This window comes from Solea solea, chromosome 2, assembly GCF_958295425.1.
Source record: "Solea solea chromosome 2, fSolSol10.1, whole genome shotgun sequence".
NCBI lineage: Eukaryota > Metazoa > Chordata > Actinopteri > Pleuronectiformes > Soleidae > Solea > Solea solea.
In genome coordinates, this window is record NC_081135.1 from 32,124,924 (window position 1) to 32,139,871 (window position 14,948).

Below are 14,948 nucleotides of genomic sequence, written 5' to 3' on the forward strand. Positions count from 1 at the left end.
ATGTTTTTCAGTTCGAGAAATACAACCAGTGGATGAATGGACAATGTTCTAAAAATACTTTGACGTGAACCGTGGCATATAGAGCCATTTAGTGTTATTGTTGTATAGATGTTTGGTAAATATGCCTCAATTATACCTTTAAAAAAGAAGAAAACCAGCAACTCACACAGCAGCGAAACTTAGTGTGTTCATATCAGTGTGTATGTGTGTGTCTGTGTGTGTGTGAGAGAGAGAGAGAGAGAGAGAGAGAGAGAGCACATGCTCCATTAACTAGACTCATAAAAGTAACACACAACAACATGTTTACTAACCTGAATGACCACATCTGAGGTTGCCAAGGGAAGCAGACACAACAACATCCAACCAGTTATTACTCTAATTCCTCACAGATGTTATATTTGTGAATAGTTTTTTTGTTGTTGTTTGTTTGTGTGTTTGTTTGTTTTACTTTTTCCTGTTACGTCCCCAAATTTTCCAACGCAGCACAATAACTGGGGTCATGAAAACATGCATATATTTTTTCTTGAAAGTCAACATTGAACAATAAAGTGAAGACAACAATGGTTGAGACAATGGACAGAGGTGTAAATTGTCCATAATGATGCTACTTGGTGATTTTGTGTGGCTGGAATTGAACCGACACCTGGTATAACCTTTACATAGATGTTGCAGAAAGTGCTGGCTCCAACAGCCTTTGCTCAGCTGGAAACATTCTTGAGGTATCGCATTGCAATTTTTTTGGAACAAAAATATTCCCCCCACCATTCTGGGCAGGCTCTGATTCCAGGGACCCACCCCACACGATTTTAACAATGTTTTCCTGATCTAGTGTTACAACTTTAGGAAGGATCTGGACCTTTTTCCTGGAAAGGGAGGAAAACACTTCCAATCCTCTCAAAACAACACCCTTTTTCTTTTTTGTATTGCAAGCGCTCAGTGTTTGTCAGATCAAATCGGAAAAAGGCCAACAATGCAAATGCTGAACACAAGTGTCAAGCAACAACAAATTAAAACGCGAGCCGGAAAAGCGCCAACTGTTTTCTTTTTTGACTTTGAAACAGTCTTGTCAGAGCAGGCGCGCGGCTCTGTCTTGTGCCTATAAAAGCAGAGGGCCTACTGGGGAGCAGAGATGGCATGCAGCAGTTTGTAATCACCATCACTCTGCCTCCATGACACTTTGGGGAGACTTCCACCCAGCAAGCATTTGATTAAAGCAACAGCAGAGAGTCAAGTCTCATTTCTGTGCCAGTGCAACACTGGAGGGGCTGCATGTGCAGGGGAGCAGATGTGCTGTGTCTTTGCAAAAGACGGTGTCATGGACCCAGATGAAGGACAGGACTCTTGAGGGGCCAACGGCATAACGTGGCATCTGTTATGACTTTGGAAATTGTACGTCACGTATTGTATTGTTTTTCAGGAAAGTGTGTGTGTAGCACACTTTATTTGATGTGATCCTAAACGTATCCATAACTATACTTTAAATGACTTGCTGAGTTTCAGATGCTTCCTTCACGACGGAGGTTTCGTTTCCCCCAAAGGGAGATTACCCTGTGAGCCTACTGTTTTGAATTTGCCCCCACTGTGATGGATTACAACAGTGATCATCTGTGAATCAGGTTGTAGGTGAAACTGTCCTTCAGGGACATGAAAGTTCTACTTTACCTCGCCTAGAAATTATCCACATAGCTTAAGGTGATAAAAATTCTTCTTCCTCTTCTTCTTTCGGCTTCTCCCTTTAGGGGTTGCCACAGCGGAGCTACAATAAAAAATGTGCTCTCACCTGACATGTGACATGTACTTAAAGTGACATAATTTACTGTTGTAATCATTAAGTTTAAGTCTTTTATTGGATTTAACTGAGCCAATGACTGTTTTGACTTTGGAAATGTTTAACTGTATGACAATTCTTTTCCACTTAATAGCCCGACGATAAACTTTAAAAGGTTTTTAAGATTTAAACATTAATACAGCAGCCAATTTATTGTTTAATTATTTTTTTTAAAGTAAAGATATATAACCAGCCACATCTCTTAAACCAATAAATGTATGTTCCATCAACAGTAATCATGATATAAGTTTCAAAAGTGTAATTATAATTAAATACACAGATATTCACCAGTGAGCCACAACATGAACGGAGTAGTATTAGTAGTATTCATAATAGTAGTACACATATTTACCATACTTGCCCCTGAGACACGGATGCTTGCCCTTACTGGAAACATAATTAGCAAAGGTTCACTAAATAAAGTCTACACCTACGTCTAAAAATCTCCTGATTTAACAGCCTTTTCTGACTGGAAACTGAAGTTTGTAAACTGCTCACTCTACCGCACCAAAGTCTCAAGAGAAAGTGTTGTGTTTTCATTTTGCCTGGTTTGGTAAGGTTTCATTCATCGTCTATGACTTTATCCTCCACATGAGGGCTGCGGGGCTACTGCTGCTAATCCCCGCTGACATAGGGCGAAAGGCGGGGTCACACCATGGACAGGTCACCTGTCCGTCACACACACTATAGGCAATTTAGAGTGTTCAATGAACCTCTGCATGTTTTTTGGACATGTGGAAGGAATGTGCAACTGTGTGACTTAGATACAAAATAACATATTTGAAATGTATGATGGGCAAATATGTGGATCCACACCTGTGGTGTAACGTTACTGAAGTTCTCTATGCAGTTTGGTGCAGGAGGAGTGAGCAGTTTACAAAGTTACACTTTGATTTCCAGTCTGAAAAGGCTGTCAGACTGTAACTGTGAGGTAAAACAGCGGAAATAGTCTTAACATGTAATAGACTTATTCAGGTAGAACTTTTATGAGGTGAGTCTTTTGTTAAAAAGCTAAAATCCCTAAGTTCCTGGTCCGATGGCTCACAGGTAGCCAAACATCCACACCCTGAACTATCCCTTCAAAGCTAGTTACAGATTAAAGCACATGCTTTAAGCACATGTTTGATGCAAAGTTCAGTCCCCTATCAGGCTAAAATGTCATCACACAAAAGCTCCTTTGACTTTTTATTTCACTTTTATATTCAGTGTGAAAGAAAACAGTCGGCTTTACTCCACTTATTTCACATTGTTATGTCTATTATAGCTCCTAATAGTGTATTGTGTGAGTGTGCATGAAGTCATGAAACTGTGATACAAGTTATTCAACTTGATCAAAAAAAAAAAGACATTTGACGACAAATATGAGAGAATATGTTTTCCTCTCATTCGCACACCATCCAGACAGACTCTGCGGTTTCAAATATTGAACAGACCCCTTGTTGATCGGAGCCGCCGAAGAGAGCACGGAGAACAGACACCCACGGCGAGTTAATGCGTAAATCCTGTGGAAAAGACTGGTCGCCCTGGAGACCAGACGCAGGTTTCCTAGCAGGAGTGCAGAAAAGAGGTGTATAGTTGCCCTAATAACCCCTCCGTCAAGGAAGAGCTGTTTGTGTGGATGATGTTATTGAGTCGGAAAGACACGCGGGGCCTGTGTCTGACAGGTTCCCACAGGCTGTGAAGGTTTCAGCCACAGGTCACCGGTAAAACAGTGGCAACCAAAAAGCTGAGGGAGAATTCCGGGAGGTGTTCAAGTGTGTGCTGTTGAAGGTAGACTGTTCAAATTCAGCACGTGCAGGAGAGCCCAGCAGAAGGATGATGATGATGATGGTGATGGAAGTAAAAACAAATAACTATAATACTGGTTATGACCGGACTCTCCTGCCAGCGTCTGGGTCTCCGTGTCAGAGACCTCAGCCGGTGAAATGGTTTCTTTAAAAACACAGCTCACACTGAGCAGGCCTACATGTTTGGGTGTCCATTACATCAGGACTGATCACAGCTGGAGCCATCGTGCTTCTCAAATGTGACTATTGCAGGTTTTATATTGATGATAAATGTCTTATTCTTTAGTTTCTGAGATCTCTCTCTGTGTGTGTACTTGTATTCATTACCTCTTTAGGAGCTTTTTCTTTCTCATGGAGACCAAAACCGGGTTTTCTGAGAAATTGGTTAAATTTAGGGCTCAGATTTGAATTGTGGTTGTGTTGAGGTTCGGGTTGATCATTAGTCATGGTTAAGGTTAGGGGGAAAGCTCTGGTTTTATAATGTATTATTCATGGCCAGGGACAGACAGAAAATCGGCCCTGGCATTTGGGCCCGGCTGTGACTTCTTGTATTTAACTTTTGAATAAGGTTTGCCTTTAACTGGTGTTATGTACCTGTAAGTATGACTTTATGTTCCTATGTTTATATGTTATCTGGCTCCATGTGGCATTTGTTTGCTGCTGTGGGGCTTAGATTTGGTTAAATTCCCATTTAAAAATGATAAATTTGACAATGAAAATAAATGTGTTATAAAAACAGTGCATTTGTATGTAACTTTAAGTGTTTAATAACTGTCTGAAGGTACCATTGCCAACATTATCAAATCTGGCTCTCATTAAAAAAACATTTGGACACCTCTGGTTTGACGTTGTCCAAATAAATGAACTTTCTCTCTCCTCTTTTATTTATACTCTCATTTAGCCTAAGCTTTTATTTGACAAAATGTGAAACGGCTCCATATTGGAGTAACAGCATCCCAGAGTACAGAGAAATGATTGCCTGGCGCCACCCAGAGGTCACTTACTCACACTGACACAAGCATCTGGGAATAATTCAGTCTTTATTTCATACAATAACAAGTGAAAAAAAACACTAAAGCTGCAGTGATTACAACATTATATTAACACATAGATAATGACAGGAAGGGGAAACAATCATTTCTGTATAACTTAATAAAAATGTGAATTCATAAAAAGCTGAATAACTAATTCTTAACAAAACACATTAAATAAAAGACTTGATCCAAAAAACCTTCCTCACATTCTCTCCAACTTTACAGAATCTATGGGTGCCCTCCTCAACTTCTTCTTTGTTTTCAGGAGCCAGTACACAACAGAGATGATCCCCAGTGCACTTACAAGAAGAAATGCAAAGATGACGTAAAGTGCCACTTCAGCATCTTGAGGTGAAAGCTCCAGCCCCAGGAAGTCTACCACCATGTTCAGAGGCAGAACAGAGGCAGTTGTATGAAGCGAGTTCTCTGTCACAGGGGGCGCACTTGTAACTGTTGCAAAGAAAGGAAACAAGAAAAGTTTAATTTAACTTCCTATGGTTAGGATTTGCATTTAGATAAACATACAATCAATGCTACTTCATTGTTTTTGGATCTATGGACTTAGCTTTATGTTACCTTCAGGTTCAGGGTTCAAACATTCATGGGACCCAAGGGCTGGATCTGGGAAGCCGTTGCAGGTGATGATGGAGGCATAGCGAGATGCAGAGTTTTTAGCAATGCGAGGAAAACTCCGGTCGGAGCGGTTTACAAAGAAGAGTCCAAAACGCTCAGAGTAGCCCGAGGCCCACTCGAAGTTGTCCATTAACGACCAGGCTGTGTAGCCTCTGAGATCCACTCCGTCCAGAACTTGGGCTGAAAGGCAACAATAATCACTACACTTGTGCTTGATGATAACAAAATAATAACATGATTCATTCATAGCCGTAGGCCAAAATACCTTTCAGGGCCTGGTTAATGTAGTTCTCATAATAGTGTGTCCTGTGGATGTCATTCAAATCCACTGGGCCTCTTTCTGAAACCCCGTTTTCTGTGACATAGACAGGTGGGTTTCCATACTCATCCTTGATGAACTTGAGGATTTTCCTGAATCCAAATGGAGTGATCTTCAACCAGGAGGAGCCAGATTCGAGCCATGTGCGGTCGTGTGTGACTCCAGTGCCCCTAAAGAAGAGATTTGACATATCATATAAACACATGTTGGCATCAGCCGACAGAGCAGAGTACTGTGAGAAACGGAGGAGGTAAGCATCAAACATAAGACCCACCTGTCACCTTCATAATCCTGCTGATTTCCCATATCAATAGGGAATGAAAGGACTGAGGTGTAATGGTTAAAGCCAAAGTAATCATGAGTTCCGTTGATCCTCTTGATTTCCTCGTGAGTGAACTCAGGAAGTCTAGAGAAGAAAGACGTCTTTTGAAGGAGCCCATTCTGAGATTCCTTCATATATGCTACAGATGTCTCATGCAAGTAATAACCAAACATAAAAGGATTTGGGTGAGTGTGAGTTGAGCTTCACAACATGCAGGTACTAATTAAGTCTAATTAATGTCTCTGTGCCTCAATACTAGTGTATATAACACAACCAAATGAATGTCTATGCATTTACCGTGACTCGGGGAGACCTGCAGCAAGGCTTCTTCTGCGAACAATTGTTTTCATCAAGTCAGGATAATCACCGTTGAAGATGGGATGGGCAAACCAGCCGATGAAGAACTGCAGAGTGAATCACATGCTCTCTAATTATTGCAAATTAATTAGCCACGACGACTAGAAAGAATTTAGCCTACGTCCATTTGGCTGTACCTGCAAGTAGCGGTCAGTTGAATCCACGTCCTCCTGCTTGTACGGGTTACGTGGCTCCACCCAGTCAGAATTAATGGTAATGGAGATGATGCCGTCCTGTGTTGCACGATACTTGTCATTATAGAGGTGCCAAGCCTCAGCATGGGCCTTGATCAGGTTGTGCGCTGCGACATACTGTTTACCTACAATGCCTGATACACAAAGATTACATGTAGTATTAACAGCCCATTAATCATCACATTGTGTAAAGCACCACATGTATGATATACTTGGGTATAAACAGAATAGAATTGTAATGAAAGAACTTATGTTAGCGTGTACACTACTAAATAACCATAATTGAAATATTTGTTAAAAGCTCTGACTAACTAGTTTTCTGAATAATTGCACCCATGTGGACCAATAAGGTTTTATAAAAATATGACTTTAACATGCATGGAGTTTACAACATGTGCAGTTCTTGAGAATGTATATATATATATATACACACATATATATATATATACACATATACATATATACACACACATATATATATATATATATATATATATGTGTATATATATATATATACACATACATACATACATACACACATATATATATATACACATATATACACACATACATACATACACACACACATATACACACACACATATATATATATATATATATATACACACACACATACATACAGTATATACATATATATAGTCATATCCATGATTAAGCTTTTTCTTTTTTCTCCAGGACAACTCCATCTGCAACTTGTATTTAAGCTACAATGTGAAAAAAAAAAGTTTTGCATATCTTCTAAAGCCTGATTACCTGGAGCAAAGGTACCGTATCCATAGCCAAGGTTTGCAACAATGTAGGGCTCATTTAGGGTAATCCAGAACTTCACTTTGTGTCCAAGTCGGCTGAATAAAACATCGGCATAATCTTTAAATCTGTGCACAATGGTTTCATTCTCCCAACCCCCCACCGTCTGTAGTGCCAGGGGAAGATCCCAGTGGTACAAGGTTACCTAAAAGAAGATTGTATATTTGTCAGTAGGCGAAACATTTTCTGGTGAGGCCACAATTATTTGAGCAAATTAGTTAGAAATGTTAAAATAAGAATAAACATGATTAATAATATTGTTTTTGTAAATTATTAAAAACAACATTGCGTACCTGTGGCTGAATATTTGCAGCTGTCAAAGCATCTATTAATCTGATGTAGTAGTTAAGTCCAGCTTCGTTGATGTGTTTGTTGGTCCCATCAGGAAGCACCCTGGGCCACGATACAGACATGCGATAGTAGGATACCTTCAACTTCTTCAACACCTCCACGTCTTCATCAATCTTGTTGTAACTGTCACAAGCAACATCACCATCATCACTGTTGGCCACTTTCAAAGGAATATGGGCAAATTTGTCCCAGATGCTCAGTCCTTTGCCGTGGGCTCTCCAGCTCCCTTCAACCTGAAAGTCAAGAAAAGTAGTATTAAACTACTAGACACACCCTGTGCAGCCTGCACCACCACAAACAATGTTTGAGTTGTTAGACTATGAAGTCATCTCCAACAACTGCGTACCTGGTAAGCAGCACTGGCAGTGCTCCAGTTAAAGGTTTTAGGAAAGTGTCCGTAAAGCACCTTCTCATCATCTGGCAATGGGAAACCATTGTCCTTAATGACCTGGTAGTAATAGTGAGCTGAGCGTTTGGGAGTCCTTGGTCTGTTTGGATTGGTGAAGTCGACATGGTACAACCCAAATCCAACTTTGTACCCATTAAGCCACTCAAAAGAATCCATGAGTGATGTTGCTATGTATCCTCTGACCTTTGCACCATCAAGATCATGGGCTGCATATAGTAGAAAAGCATATATATATACACACATATAAACATATAGTAGAAAAGCAGATAGACAGATATATATATATATATACACATATACATATATATCTGAAAATTAGTAATAAAGAGATAACATAAACAGTAAAACCTTGAAAATCTGTTTAGACTTACCCTTTAAAGCCTCATCAACATATGTTTTGTAGTAGAATATTCTGTCTAAGTCGTCAAACGTATTCATACTGTCTGTAGCTACTCCATTCTCAGTAATATAAATGTCTGGCTCCCCATACTCCTCTTTGATCCAGTTGAGGAGTCTTCTCAAGCCCCATGCAACAGCTCTCTGGTTACTGATGACAGTAGTTGGTGAATCACCTTCTTCTGCTTCTGACACATCCTTGTCATATTCATAAGATGCGGGGCTTAGTTGAGTTGTAACATGGCTCACTATCTTTGTCGTGTAGTGGTTTATGCAGAACATGTCAGCAGTTCCCCTGATGAAACTCTTTTCTTCTTCGGTGAAGGAAGGAAGTCTTGACCCCGAAAGGCCCTGGAGTTCACTTTTGTTCCCAACTTGCCACTTCATTGCATCAGGATAGTCACCGTTCTTGAAAATAGGGTGAGCAAACCAGCCAAGTTGGAACTGCAGAGCACGATCAGCTGCCTCCACCTCTCTGGGAACATTAACATCTTTAGGTTCAATCCAGTCAGCATTGAGAGCAATGGATACTAGACCACCTTGGGATTTGCGGTACTTATCATCATATGTATGGTAGGCCTTAGCATGAGCTTTAATCAAGTTGTGTGCAACTCTGTATGGCGCAATTGCTGGACTTTTAACATTTGGTGGGATCTGTCCAAGTCCATATCCTGACCATGCAATTGTGTAAGGCTGGTTGAAGGTCATCCAGAATTTCACTCTGTTCCCAAATGTGGCAAAGCAGAAATCACAAAAGTCATTAAAAATGTCAATCATTTCTGTGTTGTCCCATCCATTGATGGTCTGCAGAGCTTGAGGGAGGTCCCAGTGATAGAGAGTCACCATGGGGGTGATGTTATATGCTAAGAGACCATCAATGAGTCTGTTGTAGAAGTCGACACCTTTCTGGTTCATGGAGGTCCGCCGGCCATCAGGAAAGATCCTGGACCAGGACAAAGAGAATCTGTATGACTTTGCCCTCAGAGCTCGCAGCATGTAGAGGTCTTCATCAAGTCTGTGGTAGCTGTCACAGGCTACATCACCAGTGGGATTACCAGGAATACTGCCAGGTTTTTGAGTGAATGTATCCCAAACACTGGGCCCCTTTCCATCAGCATTCCAGCCACCTTCAATCTGGTAAGCTGATGATGATACTCCCCAACTGAAGCCATAAGGGAAAGTACCATAATGGTAAAGTTTTCTCTGAAAATTACTTTGGCTCGAGAATTTCCTCCAGACATCCTTGGCTTGTGATGGGACTGTGGAAGGTGGCATTGGGGAAACTCTATGTGGTTGCATGTTGTTCACTTCTCTTACATGAACCGACTGTTTTTTGGAAGCAAAACCGTTCTTTTCAATAACCTCAGAGTAAAAATAGGCAGACTGCTTTGGAGTCCTGGGTCTGTCAGACAGGTCAAAGTTGACATGATGAAGTCCAAACCGTTCACTGTAGCCTTGTGGGCCCTCAAAACCATCCATTAGTGACTGAACAGTAAACCGCTGCACATTTACTCCATCCAGATGTATAGCTGTTGAGATCATAAAGACAGAAAACTTAATTTTAAACAAGTCTTGATAGATTTCATAGAAGTATGGTTGAAATCATCAAACAATTAAAATTATAATTGAAGGGATTTAATTATCCCATGATTTTTGCAAGTGGTCTCTGTAAAATATTAACAAAATAAAATCCAGTCTTAGAACAATCATCAGCATACCTTTCAGGGCCTCATTGATGTAACTCCTCATGTAGTCTATTCTGCTCGTGTCCTTGAGTGTGTCCCCTTTGTAATCGGTTGGCATCCCATTCCCAGTTATATGAACAGGCACTTTGGTAACATTCAGATATTCTTTGGAAATGTAGTTCAGGAGCCTTCGGAGACCCCAGGGTGCAGAATATATCCAGTCAGAACCTGTAGACGACCATGATGGATCCACATGTGCCTGGAAGTCACCAACCCCCTGAGGACCAGGGTTGCAGCCACCATCACTGCTGTTGACCAGCCTGGAGGTATAGTGGTTTAAACCTAAAAAGTCTGCTGTTCCACGTATCCTCTTTTTCTCTTCAGGGGTGAAAACTGGAAGCCTTGCCGGCTCAGAGAGGGGACACTCTTTTCTTTTCTCTTCAATTTGGGCCATCAGTGTTGCAGGATAATCTCCATCTACAAATATGGGATGTGCAAACCAGCCCAACATGAACTGCAGGTAACGATCTGCAGCTGCTATGTCTTCAGGGCTGGAGGGGTCTTTGGGCTCTGCCCAGTCAGAATTCAAAGCTATGCCCACTTTTCCTCCTTGTTTCGTCCTGTATTTGTCATTGTAGACATGCCAAGTCTCAGCATGGGACTTCAGTATATTGTGAGTGGCCTGCAAAGATGAAAATAGTGTAAGGTAAATGTATAATAAAGATATATTTTAGCATAGATGCAGATTAGGATTATAATTTAATGCTCACCTGATAGGATGCAACCACATAGTCCTTTATTCCAGGAGGATGCACACCAGTTCCGTACCCAGCATGGCTCACCACCCAGGGACTACTGAATGTGTTCCAGGTCTTGACCCTGTCTCCAAACCTGGAGAAGCAGAAGTCTGCATAGTCCTTGAAAGCTTCAACAATGGAGGTGTTGGTCCATCCACCGTGATCCTGCAGTGCCTGTGGCAGATCCCAGTGGAAGAGAGTGACAACAGGCTGTATGCCAGAGTCAATGAGTGCATTGATCAACTTGTCATAGTAGAGAGCCCCTTTCTCTGATTGGCTGCTTCGGTGGCCTGAAGGGAAAATACGAGCCCAGGAGATGGAAAACTGGTAGGTGGTGACATGAAGACCTCGCAGGAGGTGGACATCATAATCCACCTTGTGGAAACTGTCACAGGCTAGATCAGCTGTCTGATTTGCAAAGGCCTTGTCTTGGTGACCAAAGCGGTCCCAGATGGTTTCCCCTTTTCCACCTTCTGACCAGCCACCTTCAACCTTGAAGGATTCACTGGAGGTGGCCCACTGGAAGTCAGCAGGGAAGGATTCATTCAGGAAGGTATCTCGCTGAGATGAGGTCACGGTGGCAAAATTGCTCCAAGTTTTGCAGTAGGTTACGGAACACGTCGGTGTGACAAGACTGTTTCTGTTGGCCTCGTCCCTTTGATGTGAGGGAGTGAAGATTAGGAAAACCATGAAATTACATAAAAATCAAGGTGAAATGCATCAAATAATTGGCATAAACTGACTGCACAAGTAGCACAAGTACAGTGGCCAGAAGCCAATAATGTCAAGGTTATCATACACAGATAAAACAAACATAAAGTACTTTTTACTAGAGTCACAAGACAACTTCACATTGATTGGTTAACAGATAATGTAGATTAGATAGTTATGAACTATTGTACCTTTTTGGTATAGCGTCAACTGGCCATAACAGATTCATCATGTCTAACCCAATAACATTTTGGTCTGTGAAAGTATAATAAAGAGTGTGTTACATGTATATATATATAAACTACACTTACATAATCACATGCATAATCAGAAATGTACCTGTTAATGTTTTGGTGTCAGACAGGAAGTCGTAAGGAGAACAATCATTGATGTTCACCTCATAAAAGAGAACTGGTTTCTGTCGACACTTTCCCTAAAAACAACAACAACAATAATAATAATAACAACAATGATAATAATAAAAACATTCAATACCTTTTAACACAACTGCTAAGATAACCTTGTATTATACCAGCTATTACTTATGACAGAACATCGTCTACTGCTACATACCATGACATTTTGCAGTTCTTCTGCCAGGTTTCTGCCAGAGTTGCAGTCATATTGAACTTTGATAGAGAGGAAATCGACATATTTCTGGAAAGAACATGTTTGTTACTTTTCTCTGACACAAATAAAAAAAAATCAGCTCAACATGTTTATCAAACAGCTGGAGCTATGAAAACACTTAATTTTTAAATAAAAATTTAACTGTGAGATCTTACCAGGTGTTGGGTGTCACAGATGACTGGGATTTTACTGCCCTTCACTCCAACTGATACTTGTCCATCTGCAACAAATTACTAATTTGAGTTAATCATTTACTGTCCCCCACTGCTATAAAACAAAGTTCTAAACATTGCCCCCCCCCCACCTTAGTATTTCCTTATCGTCACCTCCAAATGGCACTAAAGGAAAACAGATTAAAGCATTATCTCTCCTAGTGTTGCCACAATCGGTGTGCATGTAATAAACATGCACAACAGTGCGGCCGAAGATAAACTATCACAAAATATTATTATATGTCAAAGTTAATTCCACTTTGCTCTTTACGTAGTCAGTGATTATTGATAGATGCTGTGATAAAGAATGAAAAACAGACCAATTAGGCTTTATTGGTGTCTATATAGCAATAAAATTATCCAAAAAACTTTGACATCAGATCGTTTTCCTCTCTTGAAAAGGTGATTCACTCGTGTTGGAAATTAACCCCCAATCCTTCAAACTATGACACAGATTAAATTAAACAGTTTTTTGGGGGGAAATGTGCTAAAAATAATACATTTCGCAAGGCATCTCCATTTCTCCAGCCACACTTGTTTCTTGTGTTTCAATATTTTCAAATCTTCAGTGATAAAGTATAGTTAAACAGTGGTGCATATTTGCATGCTTCAGTCTTACTACTGACTTCCCATTTCAGCAGCAGCCTTTGAACAGGAAATGTTGAGCTTTGTAATTATCTAGGCGTAAGCACACGACACAACAAGACACAGATCTCCTACCTCTCCCAGGAAACAGCTGGTGGTATCGATGATAGACTGTGGCGTGTGCATCAAGGGCATTTTGTAGCTCAGCACCCTTTAGCTCATCCAAGCTGCTCAGTGTCACCCACGAGTCTCCCAGCTCCCCAAACTCCTCAAACACAAACTCTGCATACTGTTCAAATTTGTTTACCAGCTCCTGGCTCTCCCAACCTCCATACCTTGATCTCAGTGCATCTGGCACAGTGGAGTCATGAAGAACAACCAGGGGCTGAAGGCCCACCTCCAGCAGCTGTGTCAGCAGGCTCTGGTAACAGGTAACCACAGTCTTTTGAGGCTGGTTAGGAAGGCCTGAGGGTAAAAGTTGAGCCCATGACAGCAGCACTTTGAAGTGGGTCACCCCTCTGCTCTTCAGGTACTCAAAGTACTGTCGGGAGCCAGGAGGTGTGGGATGACTGCAGTCAAATGTGTTCAGCAATGCACCACCAGAAGCCTCTGCATGCAGGCTCTTCACCTGCTCATTGGTCATGGGACCTGCCAGGAACATGGCCTGTTGTTGGTGGTCGTGCCTCTGACACCCATACAGCACTATCAAACACAGAAACACAACTCTCCCCAGGAACGACATATTGTCAATCTATGGGGAAGTGATCTGTACTTTGTGTAGCTATCCATTTATAGTGGTGTCGTTTACAAGCTTGGAATTTCAGTCCAACACGTTTCATAACATTTGCTTGTTCTGTAAGCTGAGGTCATGATTGCCATGGTGCTTTATGATGTTTGGCACGGGTGGTCACAGCCTTGAAAGCTGCTGATAAAATGCAATGGGTCAAACAAGGAGCAGGGGGAATATATGATGGTGGAGGGTAACAATTTACTGTGTAGAGGTCAAGAAGGAAAAAGTATAGAATCTGGTTCACAAAGTATAACAATAAAATGTCCATAGTGTCAGCGAGTGTGGCAAAAACATACACTTTATAAAACATTCATGATCCAACAGGATGGGATTGGAAATTCACTTCAAAGATGGGTTCACTGCATCTATCCATCATGAAGTTGAATATACATAAATAACTTCCAAATATCACAACTTTCTGTAAACTACCATAAAAGTTCAAATTAAATACAAAAATAAATCCTATAATTGATAGTATGTTGTAAGTGTCATCTGCAGTGATGCATTGTGGGCAATGTATTGTATGCAAACTCTACTGACCTTCAGTTATCAGGAGCTGCAAGGCTTTTACAACTTTGTAGAAGTGCACAAGAGCAGTTTTCCAAGATAAAAATAACATGTATTCCTGCTTCACTGTGACTCTTAACTGTGGTTAAGAAGGTTGCGTTTCAGGCTCGCCAGGAATTGTCAATACCATGTTGTAACTGATTTATTTGACAATTCTTACTTCACTTTAAACACATTTCAAAGAGCACCCATTTTCCCTATCACTGATTTAATCGAGAAAAATAATACTTAAGTTATATATATTTATATCAAAACAAAAAGCAAAATTTCCACCCCCGACGATACCATGCTTCCCAGTTAAATAACCTGTGAGGAGCTAATGAATAGAGTAAAAGCAGTCATATATTGTACTTGATTTGGTCTTAAAAAAGAAACATACTCTTTGAATAGACTTTTAAATTAGCTGGACTTGGTCAGTCGGACATTGGCCAGAGTTTTCTCTCACCTGTACAGACACCATTAAAGGACATCATCCTATCGCAGCTGCATGTGTCATTGTCTTCACAATTGAGA

At 40.8% G+C, this 14,948-nt stretch overlaps 1 protein-coding gene across 1 annotated transcript; it reads right to left on the reverse strand.

Moving 5' to 3' along the window:
* Positions 1-4,680: 4,680 nt before the first annotated feature.
* On the reverse strand, positions 4,681-14,940 carry LOC131445273 (lactase/phlorizin hydrolase-like). The gene is made up of 17 exons (XM_058616239.1): positions 13,214-14,940; positions 12,437-12,501; positions 12,225-12,308; positions 11,991-12,084; positions 11,843-11,906; positions 10,914-11,595; positions 10,177-10,825; positions 8,434-9,987; positions 8,000-8,268; positions 7,596-7,886; positions 7,249-7,447; positions 6,418-6,608; positions 6,221-6,327; positions 5,876-6,007; positions 5,548-5,771; positions 5,226-5,462; positions 4,681-5,099 (listed from the first exon to the last, which is right to left on the reverse strand). Exons 1-17 carry the CDS (start codon positions 13,818-13,820, stop codon positions 4,852-4,854), a joined length of 5,697 nt encoding a protein of 1,898 aa, XP_058472222.1. The 5' UTR covers positions 13,821-14,940; the 3' UTR covers positions 4,681-4,851.
* Between the last annotated feature and the right edge of the window lie 8 nt (positions 14,941-14,948).